This window comes from Nerophis ophidion, linkage group LG07 (genome assembly GCF_033978795.1).
Source record: "Nerophis ophidion isolate RoL-2023_Sa linkage group LG07, RoL_Noph_v1.0, whole genome shotgun sequence".
NCBI classification, from domain to species: domain Eukaryota; kingdom Metazoa; phylum Chordata; class Actinopteri; order Syngnathiformes; family Syngnathidae; genus Nerophis; species Nerophis ophidion.
The window spans coordinates 49036749-49061532 of NC_084617.1; the positions used below are offsets into that span (position 1 = coordinate 49036749).

The following is a 24784-nucleotide window of genomic DNA, read 5'->3' on the forward strand; positions in this document are numbered from 1 at the left end:
GCTCACCGCAGATTGTCCATAACAAACACCATGTTCAAACATAAGGGTGTCAAAATGTGCACTTGGCACCAGGACACCCTAGGCCGCAGTTCCATGATCGACTTTGTAGTTGTGTCATCGGATTTGCGGCATCATGTTTTGGACACTCAGGTGAAGAGAGGGGCGGAGCTTTCTACCGATCACCACCTGGTGGTGAGTTGGCTGTGATGGTGGGGGAGGATGCCAGACAGACCATGCAGGCCCAAGCGCATTGTGAGGGTCTGCTGGGAACGTCTGGCAGAGTCTCCTGTCAGAGAGACTTTCAATTCCCACCTGCGGAAGAACTTTGAACATGTCACGAGAGAGGTGCTGGACATTGAGTCCGAGTGGACAATGTTCCGCACCTCTATTGTCGAGGTGGCTGATTGGAGCTGTGGCTGCGAGGTAGTTGGTGCCTGTCGTGGTGGGAATCTCAGAACCCGTTGGTGGACACCAGCAGTGAGGAATGCCGTCAAGCTGAAGAAAGAGTCCTATCTGGTTCTTTTGGCTCATAGGACTCCGGAGGCAGTGGACGGGTACCGACAGGCCAAGCGGTGTGCAGCTTCAGCAGTCGCGGAGGCAAAAACTCGGACATGGGAGGAGTTCGGAGAAGCCATGGAAAACGACTTCCGGAAGGCATAGAAGCGATTCTGGACTACTACCCGCAGCCTCAGGAAGGGGAAGCAGTGCACTGTCAACACCGTGTATGGTGCGGATGGTGTGCTGCTGACCTCGACTGCGGATGTGGTGGATCGGTGGAAGGAATACTTGGATGACGTCCTCAATCCCATTAACACTTCTTCCTCTTAGGAAGCAGTGCCTGGGGAATCTGTGGTGGACTCTCCTATTTCTGGGGCTGAGGTTGCTGAGGGAGTTAAAAAGCTCCTCGGTGGCAAGGCCCCGGGGGTAAATGGGATCTGCCCGGAGTTCCTTAAGGCTCTAGATGCTGTGGGGCTGTCTTGGTTGACAAGACTCTGCAGCATCGCGTGGACATCGGGGGCGGTACCTCTGGATTGGCAGACCAGGGTGGTGGCCCCCTCTCTTTATGAAGGGGGACCAGAGGGTGTGTTCCAACTATCGTGGCATCACACTCCTCAGCCTTCCCGGTAAGGTTTATTCAGGTGTACTGGAGAGGAGGCTACGCTGGATAGTCGAACCTCAGATTCAGAAGGAACAGTGTGGCTTTCGTCCTGGTTGTGAAACTGTGGACCAGCTCTATACTCTCGGCAAGGTCCTTGAGGGTGCATGGGAGTTTGCCCAACCAGTGTACATGTGCTTTGTGGACTTGGAGAAGGCATTCGACCGTGTCCCTCTGGAAGTCCTGTGGGGGAACTGCTCAGAGAGTATGGGGTATCGGACTGTCTGATTGGGGCGATTCGCTCCCTGTACGATTAGTGTAAGAGCTTGGTCCGCATTGCCGGCAGTAAGTCGGACATGTTTACAGCACTTTGTCACAGATTCTGTTCATAACTTTTATGGACAGAATTTCTAGGCACAGTCAAGGCGTTGAGGGGTTCCGGTTTGGTGGCCGCGGGATCAGGTCTCTGCTTTTTGCAAATGATGTGGTCCTGATGGTTTCATCTGGCCGTTATCTTCAGCTCTCACTGGATTGGTTTGAAGCCAAGTGTGAAGCAACTGGAATGAGAATCAGCACCTCCAAGTCTGAGTCCATGGTTCTCGCCCGGTCAAAGGGTGGAGTGCCACCTCCGGGTTGGGGAGGAGACCCTGCCCCAAGTGGAGGAGTTCAAGTACCTCGCCGTCTTGTTCACGAGTAGGGAAGAGTGGATCGTGAGATCGACAGGCGGATTGGTGCAGCGTCTTCAGTAATGCAAACGTTGTATCGATCCGTTGTGGGGAAGAAGGGGCTGAGCCGGAAGGCAAAGCTCTCAATTTACCAGTCAATCTAAGTTCCCATCCTCACCTATGGTCATAAGCTTTGGGTCATGACCGAAATGACAAGATCACGAGTATAAGCGGCCGAAATGAGTTTCCTCCGCCGGGTGGCAGAGCTCTTCCTCAGAGATAGGGTGAGAAGCTCTGTCATCCGGGAGGAGCTCAAAGTAAAACCGCTGTTCCTCTACATCGAGAGGAGCCAGATGAGGTGGTTCGGGCATCTGGTCAGGATGCCACCCGAACGTCTCTCTAGGAAGGTGTTAAGGGCACATCCAACCGGTAGGAGGCCACGGGTAAGACCCAGGACACATTGGGAAAACTATGTCTCCCGGCTGGCTTGGGAACGTCTTGGGATCCCCCGGGAAGAGCTGGACGAAGTAACTGGGGAGAGGAAAGTCTTTGCTTCTCTGCTTAGGCTGCTGGCCCCATGACCCGACCTCGGATGAGTGGAAGTAGATTGATGGATGGACTATAAAACCAAACAAAAGCTTCAACGAGCAAACTAATTTAAAGACTCGGATAAAACATTACTTTCTTTTTAAAAACCTATTTACTTTCAATGCCGGTGAGAATTTGAGGCAGGTTATTCCAGAGCGATACAGATCTATAAATAAAAGATTTCCGCAAAGCACTCTTCCTGGGATGAGTGAGTACTAAATGCCCCTCACTGGACGCCCTGGTATTATGATTATGTATAGTGCTACTGTGAACTATTTGGGCCATGAGAAAAGCAGGAGTTTTACTACCGGTTACTGGTTTGAAGAATGTAAGAGTATTAGCTGACAACCTGTTCTGCACTGTTAGCCAGGAAAGAGAAGCATTCATTTGGTTTACATTGGTTCTTAGTGAACAACCCAGAACCAGCCTTGCTGCCTTATTCTGGACAATCTGGAACTTACTGATCTTACCACTTGCAGCAGATGCCCAGACTGTAGAACAATAGTCCAAATGACACAAGACTTAACTCTTAACAATTTGACAAACAAGAGGTGGATCAACAAAAGCAGCACATTTCCTGGAAATACTAACAGCCCTTCCCATATTTGTAACTATATCACTGATATGATTTGACCAGGATAGTGTACAGTCCAGCATCACTCCAAGGAGCTTGGCACTTCTGACCTGTTGAACTGTTGAAATACCTAGCCTCAGATCCAACTTTGGGTCACTAGATTACCCTTGCCTAGTCCCCAATACAATACTTTTGGTTTTTGAGATGTTAAGGACAAGTCTTTTGCATACTGTCCAGTCATGCACAGCTTTCAGTTCCTCACTCAATACTACGGTTTGTACATTAAGTACACTGCATGATGGTGCAGCATGATATAAGGTTGTATCATCAGCATAAGGAACCAAATTGGCACGCCCGGTAGCCCAAAGTAAATCATTGGTGAATATAGAAAAAAGTATAGGTCCCAGGCAACTTCCGTGTGGAACACCACAATCCAAACTTCTGCTATTAGACAAGCTTCCATTGAAATACACCTGTTGTGATCTTGAGGACCAATAACTCTGTATCCACATTAAACCCAAAGTATTAAAACCATAACATTTAAGTTTCTCAATTAAAAGTGCGTGGTCAATCACGTCAAATGCATCACTAAAATCTAACAGCACAGCTCCAACCCACTTAGAATTATCAATAGCATTAAGCCAATCGTCGGTCATTTGTTTAAGAGCAGTGGAATTAGAGTGGCCCGTTCTATAAGCATTTTGAATAAGTTTGCTCACTGTAGTGACTTGCACTGTAAAAAAAAACATCGATTTGTGCATTTCTGCTTGTCCGTCACGGTATTTGTTTATAATTTGTTATATCCATTCACTACTTTTGTTTTACCTCTTTTTTTTTTAATTGAGCTGTTTTGTGCCATTTATGTACGGGCTGCGGCATGTCTTCATGTTACACATTCTGCGTATGTGTTTGAGGCTAGCAGTTATAGCACTTGGAGTAGTTGTAATGTCCTGAATAAAAAAGCTCATTAAGACGACAACTGGATCCCTTTTGTTCTTGTTAGATTGACACATGACACTCCAGACGATCCTTTTGTTTTTGCTAGTCTCGTTTTAAAGCAACAAACTCAACAGCATATAACGCTACGTCTGTACATGTTGAATTTGCGGGAGACAGCAGCAAGACAATCACTTCATTCTGAGACTGTTAAATGTAGTCCCGCTCCACCACCAAAGTATCGCTGACATCAAAGACATGCGCAGTAAGGATAATTCTAACTAAGACTTCAGAAGATGTGTTTTCGTGTGCTACGATCCGAATGACTTTCGGCATAAACAACCTGTCTCGATAAGAATTTAAATTTTTATCCAAACGTGTGTAAATGGGTCAGAATATTGCGAATGGTGTCCTTATATGAAGCACTTTTTGTTAGTCTTTTAATCTGATTAAATGTGTCCATGTGCACATAGCTATTGAGTGACAACCAGTGGATATTGGATATTGGCCAGTAGGGCTGCACAATTTTAAGGAAACAACTAATTGCGATTTTTCCCTCCAACATTTTTATTGCAATAGGATTTGCAGGGCAACACGGTAAAAGAGGGGTTTGTGCGTCTGCTTCACAATACGAAGGTCCTGAGTAGTCTTGGGTTTAAAGCCGGGCTCGGGATCTTTCTGTGTGGAGTTTGCATGTTCTGCCCGTGACTGCGTGGGTTCCCTCCGTGTACTCCGGCTTCCTCCCACCTCCAAAGACATGCACCTGAGGATAGGTTGATTGGCAACACTAAATTGGCCCTAGTGTGTGAATGTGAGTGTGAATGTTGCCTGTCTATCTGTGTTGGCCCTGCGATGAGGTGGCGAGTTGTCCAGGGTGTACCCCGCCTTCCGCCCGATTGTAGCTGAAATAGGCACCAGCGACCCCGCGATCCCAAAAGGGAATAAGCGGTAGAAAAATGGATGGATGGATTTGCAATATTTATATCGCATAAGTATACTGTGAATGCATAAAACTGCATAAATAACGAGTGAAGAGAGACATGTGACTTTAAGACTGTCAATCAACATATTCTTGTCTCAAGGTGCCATACATTCAAACAATATGCAGTAATCTATTATATTATGCTACATTTTAAATACTTGGATTTGTACATACCAACAGACTCCTAAAATGAAGGAATAACCGATAAAATCTATACAGTGTTTCTAATGTTTCATAATATATAATCATAATGCTAGTAACCATTTAAAAGGATATGACATTTTATTTCTCATTTCTGTAACTTTATTTTTAACCATTTTTTTTAACATTGTTATCCTTAATAAATAATCAAACAAACAAAAATAAAATGAACTCTTTTTTCTGTTGGCAAAAATTGTACGTCAATAAATATTGAACATCCTAAAGGGCATTTTTTCCCCCACTATGTCGGGTTGTCTTTTTTTGTTGTTGCCTTCACTTGATTCACAACATTCCCACTCGTTTGTCCGTGCTGATTGGTTCATATTGCCTGTCCGGGTCGAGGCTTAAAGAGACATTTGATTTTGTAATCATATTCTTTCTTCCTCATTTATGCTACTTTGCAGAACCTCTCACTAGTGAGTGGCGTAGTGAAAGGCTGTTTATCCTTGCTTCCTGTGTGTGAAAGCGAGCGGTCTTGCTCTCCGCCCACCGAGACAAAAATTGGGGATTACTGACAAGTTACTTCTACTGTTCAGGTGCTGAGAGCAATACAGCGAGTGATACCTCTTTTTCCCTGTTTGAAGCAGGAGACTAAGAAAACAAAGACACATCGAAATAGCAATTTATTGATGTATTTTGTCTTCATTTTCTTTTTTTTTGATTGATTGATTCATCAGCCCAGGCCAAGTCACCGTTAAAACACCTTTCAAGGATCTAGTGGTGTTTGTTAACAGCAAACTAGCTGCCTCCACTGCGGCACACACACAATTGCCCATCCCATCCATCCATTTTCTACCGCTTATTCCCTTTCGGGGTCGCGGGGGGAGCTGGCGCCTATCTCAGCTACAATCGGGCGGAAGGCGGGGTACACCCTGGACAAGTCGCCCCCTCATCGCAGGGCCAACACAGATAGACAGACAACATTCACACTCACATTCACACACTAGGGCCAATTTAGTGTTGCCAATCAACCTATCCCCAGGTGCATGTCTTTGGAAGTGGGAGGAAGCCGGAGTACCCGGAGGGAACCCACGCATTCACGGGGAGAACATGCAAACTCCACACATAAAGATCCCGAGCCTGGATTTGAACCCAGGACTGCAGGAACTTCGTATTGTGAGGCAGACGCACTAACCCCTCTGCCACCGTGAAGCCCACACACAATTGATGTTTCATTAATGTTAAGCTTAAGTTCAAGGGTGGACCCCTGGATGCAGAGAATGGAGGCATGGTTTGCGATAAAAAGATGAAAATATTTAATAAGTTCAAAATGGTAACTAAAGGTGATGGGGCAAAAGTGCACACCATGAGAAATATAACAAAAGTTGTCTCTTTCAGAGGTTGGCAGAGCAAAGGCCAGGACGCACGCAGCGTGACAAAACTAATCCTCTGAAATCAAAACAACGAGGTCAAAATTACAGGAATATGCGAAGGCCGAATCGTGGAAGCACATGTCAGAGCGGAGTTCAGGAACAATAACTGGCAGGGACCAGCTGGCGGAGATGCGCTTCAATGCTACCGGTAAAGTGATTAGCAGCAGGTGTGCCTCATTGGGGACAAAAAGACTGGGGAAAGAAACTGACAAACCAATAGAAAAGGCAGAGAGAAGACAACAAACACAACACTTAAACCATCATTTATTCATGCATTTTAAGCAACACAAAGTCTGGCACTTTCACAATAGTGTCGTTCGGCTTGATGATCACCGCGGGTTAACTACACAGACTTTGCACTGAAGATTTCCCCTCGGAGTAAACTGAGCCAATCGCTTGGTTTAACGTCATTTTCCCTCGCTTCCCGGTGTGCATTTAAGACCGCACTGCTGTGTTTAGATGGAGACAGGTGTGGACAATATTGGAGACGGACGCACTTTTCCCCACACTAAAGCTATACAGCGAAGGAGAAAACTATTTGATGTTGATTATATTTTCTCAGTACAGCGTCAATCAGCTGCTGTGACTGAGAGTTAATAACGTGATGAAACATGCAGCAGGCGTGCTGTTTATAAAGTCTGGGACTGGGATGTTCATGCGTCCTTCATTTAACTGCAAACTTTATCAGTGTTCAAATAACATCAATACTAGCTCAAATGTTTTGTTATCCCATCGAATTGAACGCTGGCTGCGAAAAGGGTGTATTCGATTGTGAGAGATGCCACTCCTCTTTATTTTTGTTGACCAAACTGTTGCACTGAACTACAAGAAGGCAGTGTCGGAGAAGAACTAAGCTTGTTTATTAGACTTCATCTTCATTAGCCAAACTGCTTTGAGTTTTATATCAATATCAAAAAGTAAATTCCATGTTTTTTTACATTTCTTGTTTTTGTTTTCATGTCACGAAGGTGTTACTTCAAAAACCGTTCACTTGACACATCATTTTGTTAATGTTTTATTTTGTATCATTAATTCCTATACGACATATTTCTGCACTAACTCTTAATGGATCCGAACAAATACAGCATCTGCATGTACATAACTTAAAAACGTATATAAGCAATTAGAAAAATACCTCCCTCTATCAAAATATTAAAATAAAGATAAAGGCATCATGTAATGACAACAAGCTGACAAGTTGTTACCAATAATGAATAAAAAATGTATATATATATATATATATATATATATATATATATATATATATATATATATATAAGCTTTTATAATTGTAAAGGACAATGTTTTATCAACTGATTGCAATAATGTAAATGTGTTTTAACTATTAAACGAACCCAAATTATGACTTATTTTATCTTTGTGAAAACATTGGACACAGTGTGTTGTCAAGCTTATGAGATGCGATGCAAGTGTAAGCCACTGTGACACTATTGTTCTTTTTTATTAATTTATAGATGTCTAATGATAATGTCAGTGAAGGATTTTTAATCACTTCTATGCTGAAATTGTAACTAATATTGATACTGTTGTTGATAATATTCATTTTTGTTTCATTACTTTTGGTTTGTTCTGTGTCGTGTTTGTCTCCTCTCAATTGCTCTGTTTATTGCAGTTCTGAGTGTTGCTGGGTCAGGTTTGGTTTTGGAATTGGATTGCATTGTTATGGTATTGCTGTGTAGTGGTTTGTTGGATTGATAAAAAATAAATAAATAAATAAATACTATTAAAAAAAAAAGTTTAAAAATGAGAATAGATTCTGAATCGCACAACGTAAACGATCCGATTCGTATTCGAATCGATTTTTTCCCACACCCCTAACATATATATATATATATATATATATATATATATATATATATATATATATGTATATATATATATATATGTATGCATACCTTGGAGCCCCTGTCTCGAAAGAAAATAATGTTTGCCTTGGTTCCCTTCCAACTTGCCTTAGTGCCCTAAAATATGAGCCCTCTTTTGTTGAAGGCAACACTTACCTTGGCCTTTAAAAAGTTAAAATTTGAGGCCTGTGTCTGTCACTGAAATGCCGCCTCGTGCAGTTATTTATCGCAGAATCGATGCTAATTCAATGTCTATTAATCATGCAGCCATATTAACTGGGCACATGTAGAACCCTGACAGCACAGTTAGTAGAACTAGTACCTGAAAGTACATACTTTTGCCAACTTAAGTGGAAAATGAACCGGGTTTCCATCGCCTAAGATGGTAATGGACTTGCTATTTTTAGCTGTAACCCTATGTGAAATTTAATTGGTGGGTTGTGACCTAAAAGTTTGCTGCATACCGGTTCTCGGTGGTTCTGGACATTTGCTTGTGAAAAAAAGATGTACAGTACTGCAAATCCAACTGCAGGTTTACTTTGATATTCAGAGGCTGTTGACAAAATATTGAATTCTGCATACCTTGTACCTTATTTTCGGCTACTTTAATATTTACCTTCATTAATATAAATATGCTCTGAAATTAACTTTGTAAAGATGTAAGGCTTGGAGTCTGACAATCTCTCAAACACCAGCCATGAATTGAAGGTGCAAATTGAGCATACAGGAAAAAAAAATGTTTACAAACCCATTTTCTATATGAGTTGGGAAATTTTGTTAGATGTAAATATAAACGGAATACAATTATTTGCAAATCATTTTCAACCCATATTCAGTTGAATATGCTACAAAGACAACATATTTGATGTTCAAACTGATACATTTTTTTTGTTGTTGTTGCAAATAATCATTAACTTTATAATTTTATGCCAGCAACACGTGACAAAGAAGTTGGGAAAGGTGGCAATAAATACTGGTAAAGTTGAGAAATACTCATCAAACACTTATTTGGAACATCCCACAGGTGTGCAGGCTAATTGGGAACAGGTGGGTGTTATGATTGGGTATAGAAGCAGCTTTCCTGAAATGCTAAGTAATTCAAAAACATGGATGGGGCAAGGGTCACCACTCTGTAAGCAAATTGTCGAACTGTTTTAGAACAACATTTCTCAATGAGTTATTGCAAGGAATTTAGGGATTGTACCATCTAGGGTCCGTAAAATCTTCAAAAGGTTCATAGAATCTGGAGAAATCACTGCACGTAAGCGATGATATTACGGACTTGTGATCCCTCAGGCGGTACTGCATCAAAAACCGACATCAGTGTGTAAAGGATATCACTACATGGGCTCAGGAACACTTCATAAAACCACTGTCAGTAACTACAGTTGGTTGTTACATCTGTAAGTGCAAGTTAAAACTCTGCTATGCAAAGCAAAACCAATTTATCAACAACACCAAGGAACGCTGCTGGCTTTGCTGGGCCCGAGCTCATCTAAGATGGACTGATGCAAACTGGAAAAGTGTTATGTGGTCTGACGTCAACATTTCAAATTATATTATGAAACTGTGGACGTGGTGTCCTCCGGAACAAAGAAGAAACTAACTATCCGGATTGTTATAGGCGCAAAGTTCAAAAGCCAGCATCTGTGATGGTATGGGGGTGCATTAGTGTCCAAGGCATGGGTAACTTACACACCTGTGAAGGCACCATTAATGCTGAATGGTCCATACAGGTTTTGGAGCAACAAATGTTGTCATCCAAGCAACATTATCATGGATGCCCCTGCTTATTTCAGCAAGACAATGGCAAGCCACGTGTTACAACAACGTGCTTTCGTAGTGAAAGAGTGCGGGTACTTTCCTGGACCGCCTGCAGTCCAGACCTGTCTCCCATCGAAAATGTGTGGCGCATTATGAAGCGTAAAATACGACAGCGGAGACCCCAGACTGTTGAATTACTAACGCTCTACGTAAAACAAGAATGAGAAAAAAATCCACTTTCAAAGCTTGTATAATTAGTTTCCTTAGTTCCCAAAACGTTTGTCGAGTGTTTTTAAAAGAAAAGGTGATGTAACACAGTGGTGAACATGCCCTTACCCAACTACTTTGGCACGTGTTGCAGCCAAGAAATTCTAAGTTAATTATTATTTGTACAAAAATAATAACGTTTATGAGTTTGAACATCAAATATATTGTCTTTGTCGTGCATTCAACTGAATATGGGTTGAAAATGATTTGCAAATAATTGTGTTCCATTTATATTTACATCTAACACAATTTCCCAACTCATATGAAAATGGGGTTTGTAAATGCTTCACCACGCATGTGTGTTCACAAATTGGGTGCATTGGCTGGTGTATTTCCAAGATCAACATTTGTTTTTCATGCAGTTGCACATATTGTATTTTTAAGAGCTGGAACATGACAGCATGCTCCTCTGCGTCTTTTGCCTCAGAATGCTCTGGACCACTGGGCATGGAAGGCGGCATAATCTCCAACCAGCAGATAACAGCCTCCTCCACCCACCGGGCTCTGTTTGGCTTGCAGAAGTGGTATCCATACTTCGCACGCCTCAACAGAAAAGGTCTGGTCAATGCGTGGACTGCAGCTGAGAATGACAGATGGCCATGGATTCAGGTAATTACACTGGGCACCTGACACACAGAAAGCCAAGTCGAGACCATTTATTTAAGGGAAACTGCACTTTTTGGGGGGGATTATGGCTTATCATTCACAATCCTTATGTAGGAGAAGCACACATAAATAATAAATACATGCGATTAATAGTCTGTTTACAATGAAGCCTATGGTAACTGCTGTCTTTAGGATGCCGACTGCTGGAATGTTCATATATTTTCCATATAAATGAGTCGTAATCCTCCAGAAAAAAAGGGGGGTTGAAACCAAACACAGACTAAGCGTATTTTCGTGTCTTTTATGCCATTTATGGGTCTAAATTGGATGCCAGAGTGTACCAACTTGTCAGTTTATGTCTTTGTCCTTCTACTATCCAGGTAATGAGCGTTATTTATAATCGAGAATAAACTTTGGAGCTCCGATGCGTGAAAGCAGTCATGATGTCAATACAGCCAGCACAAGCTTATTGAGAAAAGAGACAGCAGATCAACTGGTCTAAAAGGGGGGTCTATTTAAAGGCTAGAGTATACAAATGAGCAGAGGTGTGGACTCGAGTCACATGACTTGGACTCGAGTCAGACTCGAGTCATGAATTTGATGACTTTAAACTCGACTTGACAAAATGTAAAAAGACTTGCAACTCGACTTAGACTTTAACATCAATGACTTGTGACTTGACTTGGACTTGAGCCTTTTGACTTGACATGACTTGCTACTTTCCCCAAAACCCAAAGATTAAAAAGTTATTCAGGAGCGCTCCGTATCTTCCATTGTGTACGCGTGTGTGTCAGCATGTGTGCGATGACAGCGTGTGCGCTACCTGTCAGAACAACAGCCAATCAAATTACATCCACGTTATGTTCATCACATAGCATTCATCCAATCAAATTGCAGAAAAACCAACAAAGAAGACCTCTCAAACAAAGCGCTAGTGAGGAAAAATGATGCCAAAAATAGTTTTGTTCAGGTATTAAAACAACGACTTGGTCAACAAAAAACTAATTGCCGTATGCAAAGCATGCAGTTCGTTCGAAGATTACAGACGGAGACGCAACAACTTCCAACTTCGTTCGACATTTGAAGATGCACAAAGAAGGGTAAGTTTCGAATTTAAGCTAACGTTTATTGGCTGAGTAACGTAACTTTTATTTGCTGTGTAGTTGAATCAGTGAGGCTGTAAACTCACTGCTAACGTTATAACCATAGACATCTTATAAGGGTACGCAGCATCAACCACTACTGGCGCTGACGAGATGAGACGCGCGGCCGCCATCTTGAAGTGGTGATCTACTCCACTCAGTGCAATACATTTGGCAGGAGCAATGAACTGTCAGCGCATTTTATCTCACTGAATACCACTGATTTTCACACGCTTTTTGTCATACTTGTAACTACGATAAAGGACACGTGTTTTGGCGTGTTCATAGTTTGCTTAACAGTAATATAATATTCTTATATGCTATAAGTGACCAGACGTCCAAGCTCAAAACTGGGAATAATAATGCCAGAGAAAGGGGTAAAAAACGGTCAGCTATTTTTAAGTTGAAGAAACAATATGATTAGGTTATATATACATGTGTATATCCTAAATAAACAATGTAGGAATATATTAGATATCTATATATCTTACAGACCAATAGACTTTATCTCTGTTGCTGCAACAGCAGAGAGTTTTTTTTGTCTTGACACTTTGTATTGATATTTTGTATTACATTCTCCCCCTAAACAATCATGTTTACAGTGATTGTTTTATATGTATTTTTCATGTATGTTACTTTGGATAAAAGTGTCGGCCAAATACTTAAACATATACAGTATAAACACTTGAAAGTCTTTATATCAGCTAAAGCCACCAATCTGTTTCACTGGATTCAGAATAAAATCAAAGTCTGTTTTACCCAACAATGTTCGTATTTGAATATTGTTACTTGAATACTTATTCCTGGTTACAATTATACTGTTAAGAGAGTATTGTCTTATGTTTTGCCTAAAATGATGAATGCATCATAATCAGTGGTGGCTGGTGAATTTTGTTTTAGGTGGGGCTGGAAGTTTGTAAACCAAATACCAGTAGGGGGGGTCATCCTCCTCCAGAAGATTTCTTTGTGATTTTTATATACAAATATTGAAGATCTTTGCTCCTTCACAATTCTGTGATAATATTCTTTTCACAAAATACTACCAATAGTATGTTAATGTTAAATCTTACTTGTGAAAAGAAATCCCCCGGTTCCTATTTTCAACAGTCCGCTCATTTAAGCAGGAAAACGCTGAACACCAGCCCGGCATCTTTGTTTTCTACCTCTCAACCTTCAGTTTAGGCTGCTCTCCAGCTCCTCATTACCACTTCAAGATGGTGGCCAAATTGCTCGCGTCACAGCAGCCAATGCTGGGTTTACTTATAATATGTCTATGGTTATAACGTCATTGCAAACACTACAATCTGTTGCGTCCACTGCAGTTCACTACCTTGTTCATACTTTTTGTCAAGTGATTTTTTTTAAGCAGGGTTGCATGAGGTACCTACACATAATGTTTGGTTAGTGAATGTATCACACACAGTAACGTAACGTTTGACGGCGGTCAGGAGCACCACGTATTTTAGACCCCTACAAAAATACAAACATAGTCAAATAAAGGTCAGTTAAAATGTATACTATATTAAGAATATGTGTACAAATTCCATAGGGCCCTGACATCTAAAACGTACAACTCTGTTCATTGTTATGTTCATGTATTTATGGTTTTCATGTGTACGCACACTTTAAAACACATACAGTATGAGATTAGATCAATGAGATAAGGTAAAAACAGGATGGAAACTGCTGTGGAACTAGTTCCAATGCAATATGCCATGGAAATACAATGATAACACTTTTGTGCAAATAATTACAGTTGTACTTGTTTTTTCAAATGTGTTTGTTGTGTAAAGGAATGAGTTACATGTTTAAAATAACTGGTTAATAGTGCTATTATGAAGTGCAATGTCAGCACTATTTTCTTTTATAATAAATACATACAGCATTTTAAAAGCATACACAGTCTGTGTAAATATATTAGTCTGTGGTTAAAAGGACTTGAAATGACTCGAAACTCAAAATGCAGGACTTGGGACTTGACTTGAGACTTTTCAGTTTTGACTTGGACTTGACTCCAGACTTGCCTGTCTTGACTCGGGACTTGACTCGAGACTTGAGGGCAAAGACTTGAGACTTACTTGTGACTTGCAAAACAATGACTTGGTCCCACCTCTGCAAATGAGTTTTAAGATGGTACTTAAATGCTTCTTCTGAGGTAACATCTCTATCTGTTACCGGTAGGGCATTCCAGATTACTGAAGCCCGAATAGAAAAGGCTCTGTAGCCCACTGACTTTTTTGGAGCTCTGGGAATCGCTAGTACTTGGTTAATATTCAAGTCGCAAAATGTAAATAGAGTATTGCTGGCACTTTTTAAATCTTTTAATAAAGGGATTTATGGGCGGAATAGACAACCTCACATTGACAACTTTATAAGCAGAATTTTATTTACATTTATTTATGAGTTAGAACAGTGGTTCTCAAATGGGAATATGTGTACCCCTGGGGGTACTTGAAGGTATGCCATGGGGTACGTGAGGTTTTCTAAAAATATTCTAAAAATAGCAACAATTCAAAAATCCTTTATAAATATATTTATTGAATAATACTTCAAAAACATATGAATGTAAGTTCATAAACTGTGAAAAGAAATGCAATAATGCAATATTCAGTGTTGACAGCTAGATTTTTGGTGGACATGTTCCATAAATATTGATGTTAAAGATTTCTTTTTTTATGAATAAATGTTTAGAATTAAGTTTATGAATCCAGATGGATCTCTATTTCAATTCCCAAACAGGGCACTTAAAGTTGATGATTACTTCTAAGTGTAGAAATCTTTATTTATAATTGGATCACTTGTTTATTTTTCAACAAGTTTTTAGTTATTTTTATATATTTGTAGGTTTAATTGTCATTTATGGTCACATCGTTATAAATATGAACACATTTCGTTAATGCTAGTCGCATTTAGAGGTGTAAATCTTTGGCCACCTCACGATTTGATTATGATTATGATTCAGGAGCTACGATTCGATTAAAAATTGATTATTGGTGCATCTGTAGTAATGTATATTGATGCAGTTTTACACTTCTTTTCGTGTCACTAAATAGGCGTTTATCCCATGCAACTTTTTAAAACAGTGCATTTGTAATAAGAAATGTCCACCATGTTTATTGAATTCATGGAAATGTGTGCAAAACTTGAACATTGGTGCCCTACAATGAAGGAGCTGGTCGGCTCTCTTAGTGTGGTGGTTCGCTGCAGTCATATACAACAAATTAATCGATTATTGACATTTACTATTTCATTTTATAATTGTCCATGTCCGAATTGGGATGCATCTAAAAATCGATTATTTGACCCACTTTTACTGGCAGTCCTGGGAATTATGTATCAGTTGGTGGAAATAAACAACAGTTCATGCCTAATAGCAGATGCAGTCAAAAGTAGGAGAAAAACAAAACATATAAGGGCTACTATTAATGTTTCTGTTGAAGAATAGCCACATTACATACAGTATGTCAACCTTTTGTTGTATTTGTATTTAATATATATTTTATGGGGTGGGCGGGTTATGTGGATGCAGATAATAATACTACTACAGGCACACACAAACTCACGACAGTAATTGTAAGTATGACACAGACATTTCACTCAAATCCATCCATCCATCCATTTTCTACCGCTTATTCCCTTTTGGGGTCGCGGGGGGCGCTGGCACCTATCTCAGCTACAATCGGGAAGAAGGCGGCGTACACCCTGGACAAGTCGCCACCTCATCGCAGGGCCAACCCAGATAGACAGACAACATTCACACTCACATTCACACACTAGGCCAGGGGTAGGGAACCTATGGCTCTAGAGCCAGATGTGGCTCTTTTGATGTCTGCATCTGGCTCTCAGATAAATCTTAGCTGACATTGCTTAACACGATAAGTAATGAATAATACTGGTGATATTCAGTGTTAAAAATAACGTTCAGAATATAAAACATTCTCATGCACCTTAATCCATCCATCCGTTTTCTTCCGCACCTGTTCATTAATGGTAAGAAGTATTTTATTTATTATTGGTTGACTTCAGAATAACAATGTTATTAAAAAGAATAAGAGACTTATACTGTAAAAATGTTGGTCTTACTTAAAAATGCACACATTTAGTTGTATTTAGTGTGATAAAATATTGTACGGCTCTCACGGAAATACATTTTAAAATATTTGGCTTTCATGGCTCTCTCAGCCAAAAAGGTTCCCGACCCCTGCACTAGGGCCAATTTAGCGTTGCCAATCAACCTATCCCCAGGTGCATGTCTTTGGAAGTGGGAGGAAGCCGGAGTACCCGGAGGGAACCCACGCATTCACGGGGAGAACATGCAAACTCCACACAGAATCCATCACAATTAAACATCAGTTGGTTCCACATTATAATTGTTCTTCCAAGCCAGACTTGGGCAAAAAAAGGCCCGGGGGCCGCATGCAGCCCGTTAAGCTTTTCAATCTGGCCCGCTGGACATTCCCTAATATTTCTTTTTAGATCTTTAAGATCAAAACTGTTGCTGCCATTAGGCTGTGCAGTGATGTTTTTAAATGACCTTAGGTATTGAACTATACAAAGTTCCGCCCTTTTGCATGATATACTAGTAACTATGGTAATGGATTTCGTTACTATGGTAATCTAAATCACAGCAGCTCAGACGAGGCACCAAGCAGTGTGGGTGGGGAACGTTTCCACAGACTGTTTCCAGAGCGGCCACCCTTAAATCCGGGTGTCAGAGACTTGTTTACATGAAATTTCTAAAGCCTAGTTATATGTCAGCTATATATGATTGTAGTTGGGTTTATTTTTTACTCTTCACGTTCATATTTTGCTGTGTTAAATGGGTTGTACTTGTATAGCGCTTTTCTACCTTTCAAGGTACTCAAAGCGCTTTGACACTACTTCCACATTTACCCATTGACACACACATTCACACACTGATGGAGGGAGCTGCCATGCAAGGCGCCAACCAGGACCCATCAGGAGCAAGGGTTAAGTGTCTTGCTCAGGACACAACGGACGTGACGAGGATGGTACTAGATGGGATTTGAACCAGGGACCCTCGGGTTGCACACGGCCACTCTCCCACTGCGCCAAGCCGTCCCTGTGTTGTATTTTTGTTGCGTTTCGCTTGAGTGCAAAATATGTCAATCAAAAGGGAGTGTCACATTCATATGTTGTCAATATTCAGTGTTTTATCGTTCTTAGTTAATACTGTAAATCCCACATTCTTTATTTTCATCTACAAACCCCGTTTCCATATGAGTTGGGTAAATTGTGTTAGATGTAAATATGAACGCAATACAAGGATTTGCAAATCCTTTTCAACCCATATTCAGTTGAATGCACTACAAAGAGAAGATATTTGATGTTCAAACACATAAACTTTATTTTTTTTGCAAAAAATAATAACTTAGAATTTCATGGCTGCAACACGTACCAAATTAGTTGGGAAAGGGCATGTTCACCACTGTGTTACATCACCTTTTCTTTTAAAAACACTCAACAAATGTTTTGGGAACTGAGGAAACTAATTGTTGAAGCTTTGAAAGCGGAATTCTTTCCCATTCTTGTTTTATGTGGAGCTTCAGTCGTTCAACAGTCCGGGGTCTCCGCTGTCGTATTTTACGCTTTATAATGCGCCACACATTTTCGATGGGAGACAGGTCTGGACTGCAGGCGGGCCAGGAAAGTACCCGCACTCTTTTTTTACGAAGCCACGCTGTTGTAACACTTGTCTTGCTGAAATAAGCAGGGGCGTCCATGATAACTTTGCTTGGATGACAATATATGTTGCTCCATAACCTGTATGGACCTTTCAGCAATATGGTGCCTTCACAGATGTGTAAGTTACCCATGCCTGTGGCACTAATACACACCCATACCATTACAGATGCTAGCTTTTGAACTTTGCGCCTAAAACAATCCAAATGGTTATTTTCCGCTTTGTTTTGGAGGACACCACGGCCTCTGTTTCCAAATATAATTTGAAATGTGGTCTCGTCAGACCACAGAACACCTTTCCACTTTGCATCAGTCCATCTTAGGTGAGCTCGGGCCCAGCCAAGCCGGCAGCGTTTCAGGATATTGTTGATAAATGGGTTTGGCTTTGCATAGTAGAGTTTTAAAGGCCTACTGAAACCCACTACTACCCACAACGCAGTCTGATAAAATCCCGTAATATCATTGCTTACGTGTAGTGATTTCTCCAGATTCTCTGAACTTTTTGATGATTTTACGGACCGTAGATGGTAAAATCCCTAAATTCCTTGCAATAATTCGTTAAGAAATGTTGTTCTAAAACTGTTCGACAATTTGCTTACAAAGTAATGACCCTCGCCTCGCCCCATCCTTGTTTGTGAATTACTTAACATTTCATGGAAGCTGCTTTTATACCCAATCACTGCACCCAACTGTTCCCAATTAGCCTGCACACCTGTTGGATGTTCCATATAAGTGTTTGATGAGCATTCCTCAAATTTATCAGTATTTATTGCCACCTTTCCCAACTTCTTTGTCACGTGTTGATGGCATCAAATTCTAAAGTTAATAATTATTTGCAAAAAAAAAATGTCTATCAGTTTGAACATGAAATATGTTGTCTGTGTAGCATATTCAATTGAATATGAGTTGGAAATGATTTGCAAATCATTGTATTCCGTTTATATTTACATCTAACACAATTTCCTAAATCATATGGAAACGGGGTTTGTATATTCTGGGTGTCTCATTCAGTAAGAAAAATGTAAAATTCCATTCCGTTTTAAAGGCGGTCTGTCGTAATGTCTTTCACATTCAATCAGACATCATTTTTCTGCTCCTAAAAACAGACATACCGGCCCCCAGACACATAGTTTCTCTAAGCCCATCATGTGCTGTAAATCAGATTACTTGATGAATAAGAATAAATGTTATCTTTTCAAATTTGGGCACCCCTGGTGCAACCCATCATATCACACTTATCCTATTCAGTTTAACAGGAAGCTGGGGTCTATCACAGCTGCTATTGAATTTGAAAGGCAGTTTACACCTTGGACTGCTCACCAGATTGCAAATAGAGCTTTTTTTTTTTTACAAATAATTAAACATGTGCCAGCAGCCGTAAACTGCCAAAAACCCATCTTAATTGAATAGGATTTGTTCAACTGTGAATGTGTTTCACCTTAATTAACAACAAACAAACAATCAACCCAAATAACGGATTCACTATCAGATACAACTCATTGCAACAGTTCCTATAATTGACCATATGACGACTAAGATAAACATTAACTGTGGAATTTAGCTTGATTAGGTATCAACCGAATATGGCAGTCTTTCACAAACTGAGTGGGTTTTGGTTAGTCAGAAGAAGACTAGGTATGGGTATTTAAGTTTTAACCGAGACTAGTACCAAATTGGTAGTTTTGAAACAGTGCCGGTGCTTAAACGGTGGCCTCACGGGTACATGAAAAAGGGTAAGAAGTTTTTTCAACAAAACAATGCCTTTGTAATTTTTCTCATGCTGTCGAATTATACATTTGTTGAATAAGATTAATGATCAAATTATGAATTTGGATTTATCATGATTAATCACAGGTTAAAAGAGACCAATATTTGAACGCAAGTGCAATTCTATTGTCTGAATGTCATACAGGAACATTTTTTAAATGTCATAATTGAATTTATTTGCAAAAAAAAAAACTTTTACAACTTTATTTAAAGTTTAATCTGTAGTGAAGTTTGCCAGCAAGCATTTAACAGATCACTGGCCGTAGAACAACTTGTGCCGCCTTTAATAGAACCATCCACGGTTAAGGCACAGTCCAAAAAAAAAACCTATGTATACACATGATTAATGCAATGCATTTGATTTTTGTTTTTATGACATTCAATTTGAGCTGATTATTAAATTAAACACTGAAACAATGTAAACAAAATGATGAAGAACTGACCTACAAATGGAAAATAGGAGTTTGAACATCCATCCATCCATTTCCTACCGCTTATTCCCTTTTGGGGTCGCGGGGGGCGCTGGCACCTATCTCAGCTACAATCGGGCGGAAGACGGAGTACACCCAGGACAAATCGTCACCTCATCACAGGACAGGAGTTTGAACAAATTTTCATAATCATTGCGTCAAAATCAGCAACAAAACAGAACATAAAGTACCAAAAACTGACTAACTCGCTTTGGTACCCAGTTTTTGGTGGTTTTTGGATGTGCCTGCTCTGATTGGGGCATAATAAGGAAGTGCTGTGATTAGAGATGTAACAATATTAATACTTTAAATCACGGTCAGGGTTTCCCTTAGATTGCCAAGATACCTGTGGTAGTAGAGGTGGGGTTAGGGGTGTGGTTGATACGACATCACACTGTTTGCTATAATGCATGTTTTATTTGAAAAGGCAAAAAAATGCAAGTACCTCTTCATTCACCTTTATCGTCAGTTTTTAGGCCAAAATGTGTCTAGTCTCCCTTTTCTGTCTACACGCTTTGTCCGCTTGTAAGTACTCTGTGATTGTGCGCTGCCAAACATGTTCCTCTACTTCTAACACCAGCAATGTCACGATGTGACGACACGCTGTCATGCCTGAGAACTGGTAGTTTTTAAACAGACTATAGTACCGTTTTTGATTCATTAGTACCAAGATACTATACTATTACCGGTATACCGTACAACTCAAGCCGCACTTTTAGTATAACTTCAAAAAACAAAAGTAAGAAAGACAATGAAAGGCGGTGGATGCAAAAGATGCAACATTTGTTAAATACTAACAATTTATTGTGTCTCCATTATACTATTGCACGGTAGAAACACAGCGGTAGAACCGAGAGACAAATGTATTTTTGAAAGGAAAGCACAAGTCAAAGAAACGGCGAAAATAAGCGGGAGACAAGGTGCTTGACACATGCAGATGTTGAGGGGAACAGGATATTAAAGTTTGTCAGACTTCAATGAAGGGTTTTTATGGTATACCGGTATGGGTATAGTACCGTGGTACTAATGAATCATATTTGGTGCTATAATGCCTCTGAAAAGTACCGAACCTCCACCTCCGCCCCCCGCCCCCCTGTCGTGACATTGCTGGTTTACGAGCAGAGGAGCATGTTCGGCAGTGCACAATCATGGAGTACTTACAAACAGACACAGTATGTGGACAGAAAAAAAGTGTGAATGGACGCATTTTGGCTTAAAAATTAAAGATAAAGGTGAAGGTATAACACTGAAACGCCCACCGGAAGAGGTGCTTTAAGACATGTCTAACTAGCTAGCGGCTAAAGACCAGTTGGCAGTGTTTTGGCTACTTCTGAATCACTAATCCTTGCTTCCATGGCAACTAATAAAGTATGTTTCTTACAAGTATCATCCCTGCAGGACGAGGAATAGCTAAACATGATTCACTATATACCGTAGCTTACCAACGTCAAAATGTAAACAAACGCCACTGGTGGATCTACATCTGACACCCGCTGTAATGATACCAAGTACAGGAGCGTATCTAGTCGATGCTACTATAATTACGTCGATATTGAACATCTGCTTTTGTTTTTTAAAGATGTATATTATGTTAATAAACTCAGGAAATATGTCCCTGGACACATTAGGACTTTGAATATGGTAGCGGCATGGCGTAGTGGGTAGAGCGGCCGTGCCAGAAACCTCAGGGTTGCAGGTTCGCTCCCCGCCTCTTGACATCCAAATTGCTGCCCCTGCCCCCAGTGCCGCTCACACTGCTGAATGAATGATGAATGATAGGCAGCGGTGGGAGTGGCCGTAGGCGCAAACTGGCAGCCACGCTTCAACCTGTTTATCCCAGGGCAGCTGTGAATGAATGAAGGGTGTCGCTTCTAAACAACTCTGCCCACTCCAAAGGTATGCGCCGCTTCCTCTTGTCGTTTTCTGCTGCATATTTCGCTACGTCCATCTTGTAATCTGCAGTACATGATTTCCCTTTCAGTGCCATTTTTTGTTAAGCCCTTCTCAGTTTTTATAAGTTACCGCCAACGATGAAATGATCCATCTTAATAGCTACGGCAGTAGCATATAGCATATAGCAGTTAGCATTCCATGACCCACAATGCACTTCTGCCATGACCCTCCCCCGCCAAATTCTTATTGGTTGACGTGTGTGTGACGATTGCTGACGTTTTCTTCGTCTCTTCCGCAAATGAGATAAATAATATTATTTTATATTTTACGGTGATGTGTTAATAATTTCACACATAAGTTGCTCCGGAGTATTTGTCACACCCCCCGGCCAAACTTAAAAAGAAACTGCGACTTATAGTCCGAAAAATACGGTACATGAACAAGTAGATTAACGATTCATTTTCTATCACTTGTTCTTGATCATTTTAACAAAATAATAGAATAATAAATGACCCAATATGTTACTGCATATGTCAGCAGTTAAATTAGGAGCCTTTGTTTGTTTACTTACTACTAAAAGACAAATTGTCCTGTATGTTCTACGACCTGCTCAGTGGCCTAGTGCGTAGAGTTTCCGCCCTGTGATCGGTAGTTTGTGAGTTCAAACCCCAGCCAAGTCATACCAAAGACTATAAAAATGAGACTCATTACCTCTCTGCTTGGAATTCAGCATTAAGGGTTGGAAGTGGGGGTTAAATCACCAAAAATATTCCTGGGCGTGGCCACCGCTGCTGCCCACTGCTTCCCTCACCTCCAATGAGGTGACGGGTCAAATGCACAGAATAATTTCGCCACACCTATGGTTTGTGTGTGACAATCATCGGCACTTTAACTTATTTTCACTATTTTATTTAAGGACAAACTCACAGTAAAAAAACATATTGTGACAGGTCTCCAGCCGTCATCGTGTGGATTGCCGTGACCATCGATACAAGACGCATTGTAGCAGGATTGACTCTTGTTTATTATTTCAATATTCAAGTTTTCTTGCCAGTCGGTCGCGCCAATTTCTAGCGCGCCTTCTCCTCCTGCTCGTCGCGGCGCGCCTTTCGGTGGCCGGTGGCTGCGTCTTCCGCGGGGACTCATCTTTCTCTGGGTCGCTCTCGTCGTCTTCGTGGTCTGTTGTTTCCTCTCCTACTTCTGCCCCGATTGTTCCTCCTCCTCCCCTTTTATGCTGCAGGAGAAGATGCAGGGATTGAGAGCAAGTGTGTAATCTACGCACCTGACTCTGATGTCTGCAGTGTCGCTCCAGGCGTGCTCCGCTGCATGCTCCGCCTCCTGGCCGCCATCTTGGGCAGGACCACTGCTGTCGGCTCGTCAGCTCCGTCATATGTTTAATGTACCTTAAGATTTGTTGTTAAATGTTTTATGGTCCCCTTTATTTAGAAAAGTATCAAAAAGTACCAAAAATTATCAAAATAATTTTGGTACCGATACCAAAATTTTGGTATCGCGACAACACTACTTCAATGCTGTTGAGCATGCATATGTTTCTACATGAGGGTTTACATGTGTGTCACATGAGCACCACATAAAGGGATATCAGTGCTGCCTTTGAAGTATATAGAATGACAGGGCAGAGCTTTGTGTGTCTTGTCAGGTGAAGCAGGTAATATCGACAGAATGACAACGCTATATGTAAAGAGATCGCATTCTTCAGGCTATTGGAACGTCTTTTCCGGTGCACGACGCTTCATTTGGTGTCAGCCAGTTGAGTTTTTCCCTCTGAACTTCCAACAAATGACTCACAAAAGCAACAGACGTTGAATAATACATCACAGAGTTGCCGACAAGCGCCCGTGCACTGTTTGTTTGTGTTGCTTCGTGCACTTGTTTCTCTTCACACATCTAAGCCGTGTAAGAGTGTTGCTGTGTTTTTTTCCTTTCTCTCAACAGCCATCTCTACAACTAACTCACACATAAAATTGCATTTGAACCCACCGGGGAAATATACCACAGGTCTGACCAATATCAGTAAAATATGGCTCCAACCGGCACTGTGGCGGGAATGAAAAAGCCCAAATCACCTGTGAAAGTCCATGCATAATTGAATAGATGTTAAGCAGTTAATAGAATAGTAGTCAGACATAAATGTGATATTAAACGTTTGTGATTTGGTGTTTGTTAGTACAGAGGGTTGTGTTTTTGCAGTGAAATTCAAACATTCCATCTTAGACTGTTTTATATACAGTCTAAAAATAATAGAAACATTTGTAAAATAGAGGCAGGACGGCGGAAGAGGGGTTAGTGCATGTGCCTCACATTACGAAAGTCGTGAGTACTCCTGTGTTCAATACCGGGATCTTTCTGTGTGGAGTTTGCATGTTCTACCCGTGACTGCGTGGGTTCCCTCCGGGTACTCCGGCTTCCTCCCACTTCCAAAGACATGCACCTGCGGATAGGTTGATTGGCAACACTAAATCGGCTCTAGTGTGTGAATGTGAGTGTGAATGTTGTCTGTCTATCTGTGTTGGCCTTGCGATGAGGTGGCGACTTGTCCAGGGTGTACGCCGCCTTTCCTCTGAATGTAGCTGAGAAAGGCTCTAACACCCCCCGTTTACCGTAAAAAGGACAAGCGGTAGGAAATGGATGGATGTATTTGTAAAATAGAAAAAAAATATATACAATGCATCCAGAAAGTATTCAAAGGGATTCACTTTTTTTCACTTTGTGTTGCGTTACAGCCCTATTCGGCTGTATAGCTCGGTTGGTAGAGTGGCCGTGCCAGCAAATTGGGAGTTGCAGGTTCAATTCCCACTTCCGCCATCCTAGTCACTGCCGTTGTGTCCTTGGGCAAGACACTTTACCCACCTGCTCCCAGTGCCACAAACA

The 24784-nt window shown here is 41.0% G+C and overlaps 1 protein-coding gene across 3 annotated transcripts in view; it reads left to right on the forward strand.

Annotated features, from left to right (window-relative positions):
- edil3a (EGF-like repeats and discoidin I-like domains 3a) overlaps positions 1-24784 on the forward strand; it is a 365883-nt gene that overhangs the window by 194333 nt on the left and 146766 nt on the right. For all 3 annotated transcript variants that reach the window (XM_061906308.1, XM_061906307.1, XM_061906309.1), the window contains one exon: positions 10739-10920. In XM_061906308.1, coding sequence (XP_061762292.1) covers positions 10739-10920 — 182 coding nt within the window. The remainder of the gene's footprint in view (positions 1-10738; positions 10921-24784) is intronic.